The sequence below is a fragment of the Penaeus monodon genome, chromosome 33, assembly GCF_015228065.2.
Source record: "Penaeus monodon isolate SGIC_2016 chromosome 33, NSTDA_Pmon_1, whole genome shotgun sequence".
NCBI lineage: Eukaryota > Metazoa > Arthropoda > Malacostraca > Decapoda > Penaeidae > Penaeus > Penaeus monodon.
The window spans coordinates 35807101-35807510 of NC_051418.1; the positions used below are offsets into that span (position 1 = coordinate 35807101).

At 37.1% G+C, this 410-nt stretch overlaps 1 protein-coding gene across 1 annotated transcript in view; it reads left to right on the top strand.

Annotated features, from left to right (window-relative positions):
• Nucleotides 1–410, top strand: part of LOC119594438 (G protein pathway suppressor 2-like) — a gene marked incomplete at its 3' end in the record, with an annotated part of 24009 nt that overhangs the window by 3024 nt on the left and 20575 nt on the right. The window contains 1 exon segment of the mRNA XM_037943498.1: nucleotides 1–200. Coding sequence (XP_037799426.1) covers nucleotides 1–200 — 200 coding nt within the window.

Consider the following 410-nt stretch of genomic DNA (forward strand, 5'->3'; position numbering starts at 1 on the left):
CTCCGCAAAGAGCGTGAAAACAGAAAAAAGCAGCATGCCATGACGCTGGAGGAGACCAGAGACACAATTGTGAAGATGGAGCAAGGTCTTTCTGACTTGAAAAAACAAAAGCACCAGCTGTTTCAGGATCTAAAAGTCGTCTTGAATGAGGATGCAACCAGGAAGCGTGCTCAGCAACAGCAGAACTACCTAAAAGAGAGGTAGGTTCAGAGGAGAGTTTTATTTACTTTGTGATATATGACCCACAGAAAATTTAAGCAATAAATTGCATTTTTGATAGAAATTATAATGTATAGAGGAGTGTTTTAGTATTGTCCATGTGTCAAATCAGATATAGATATGAAATGTCACTAAAAAGAGGATGCAATAAGTACTGTATATTATTATAGTACTAACTAGGCTCAGAATAA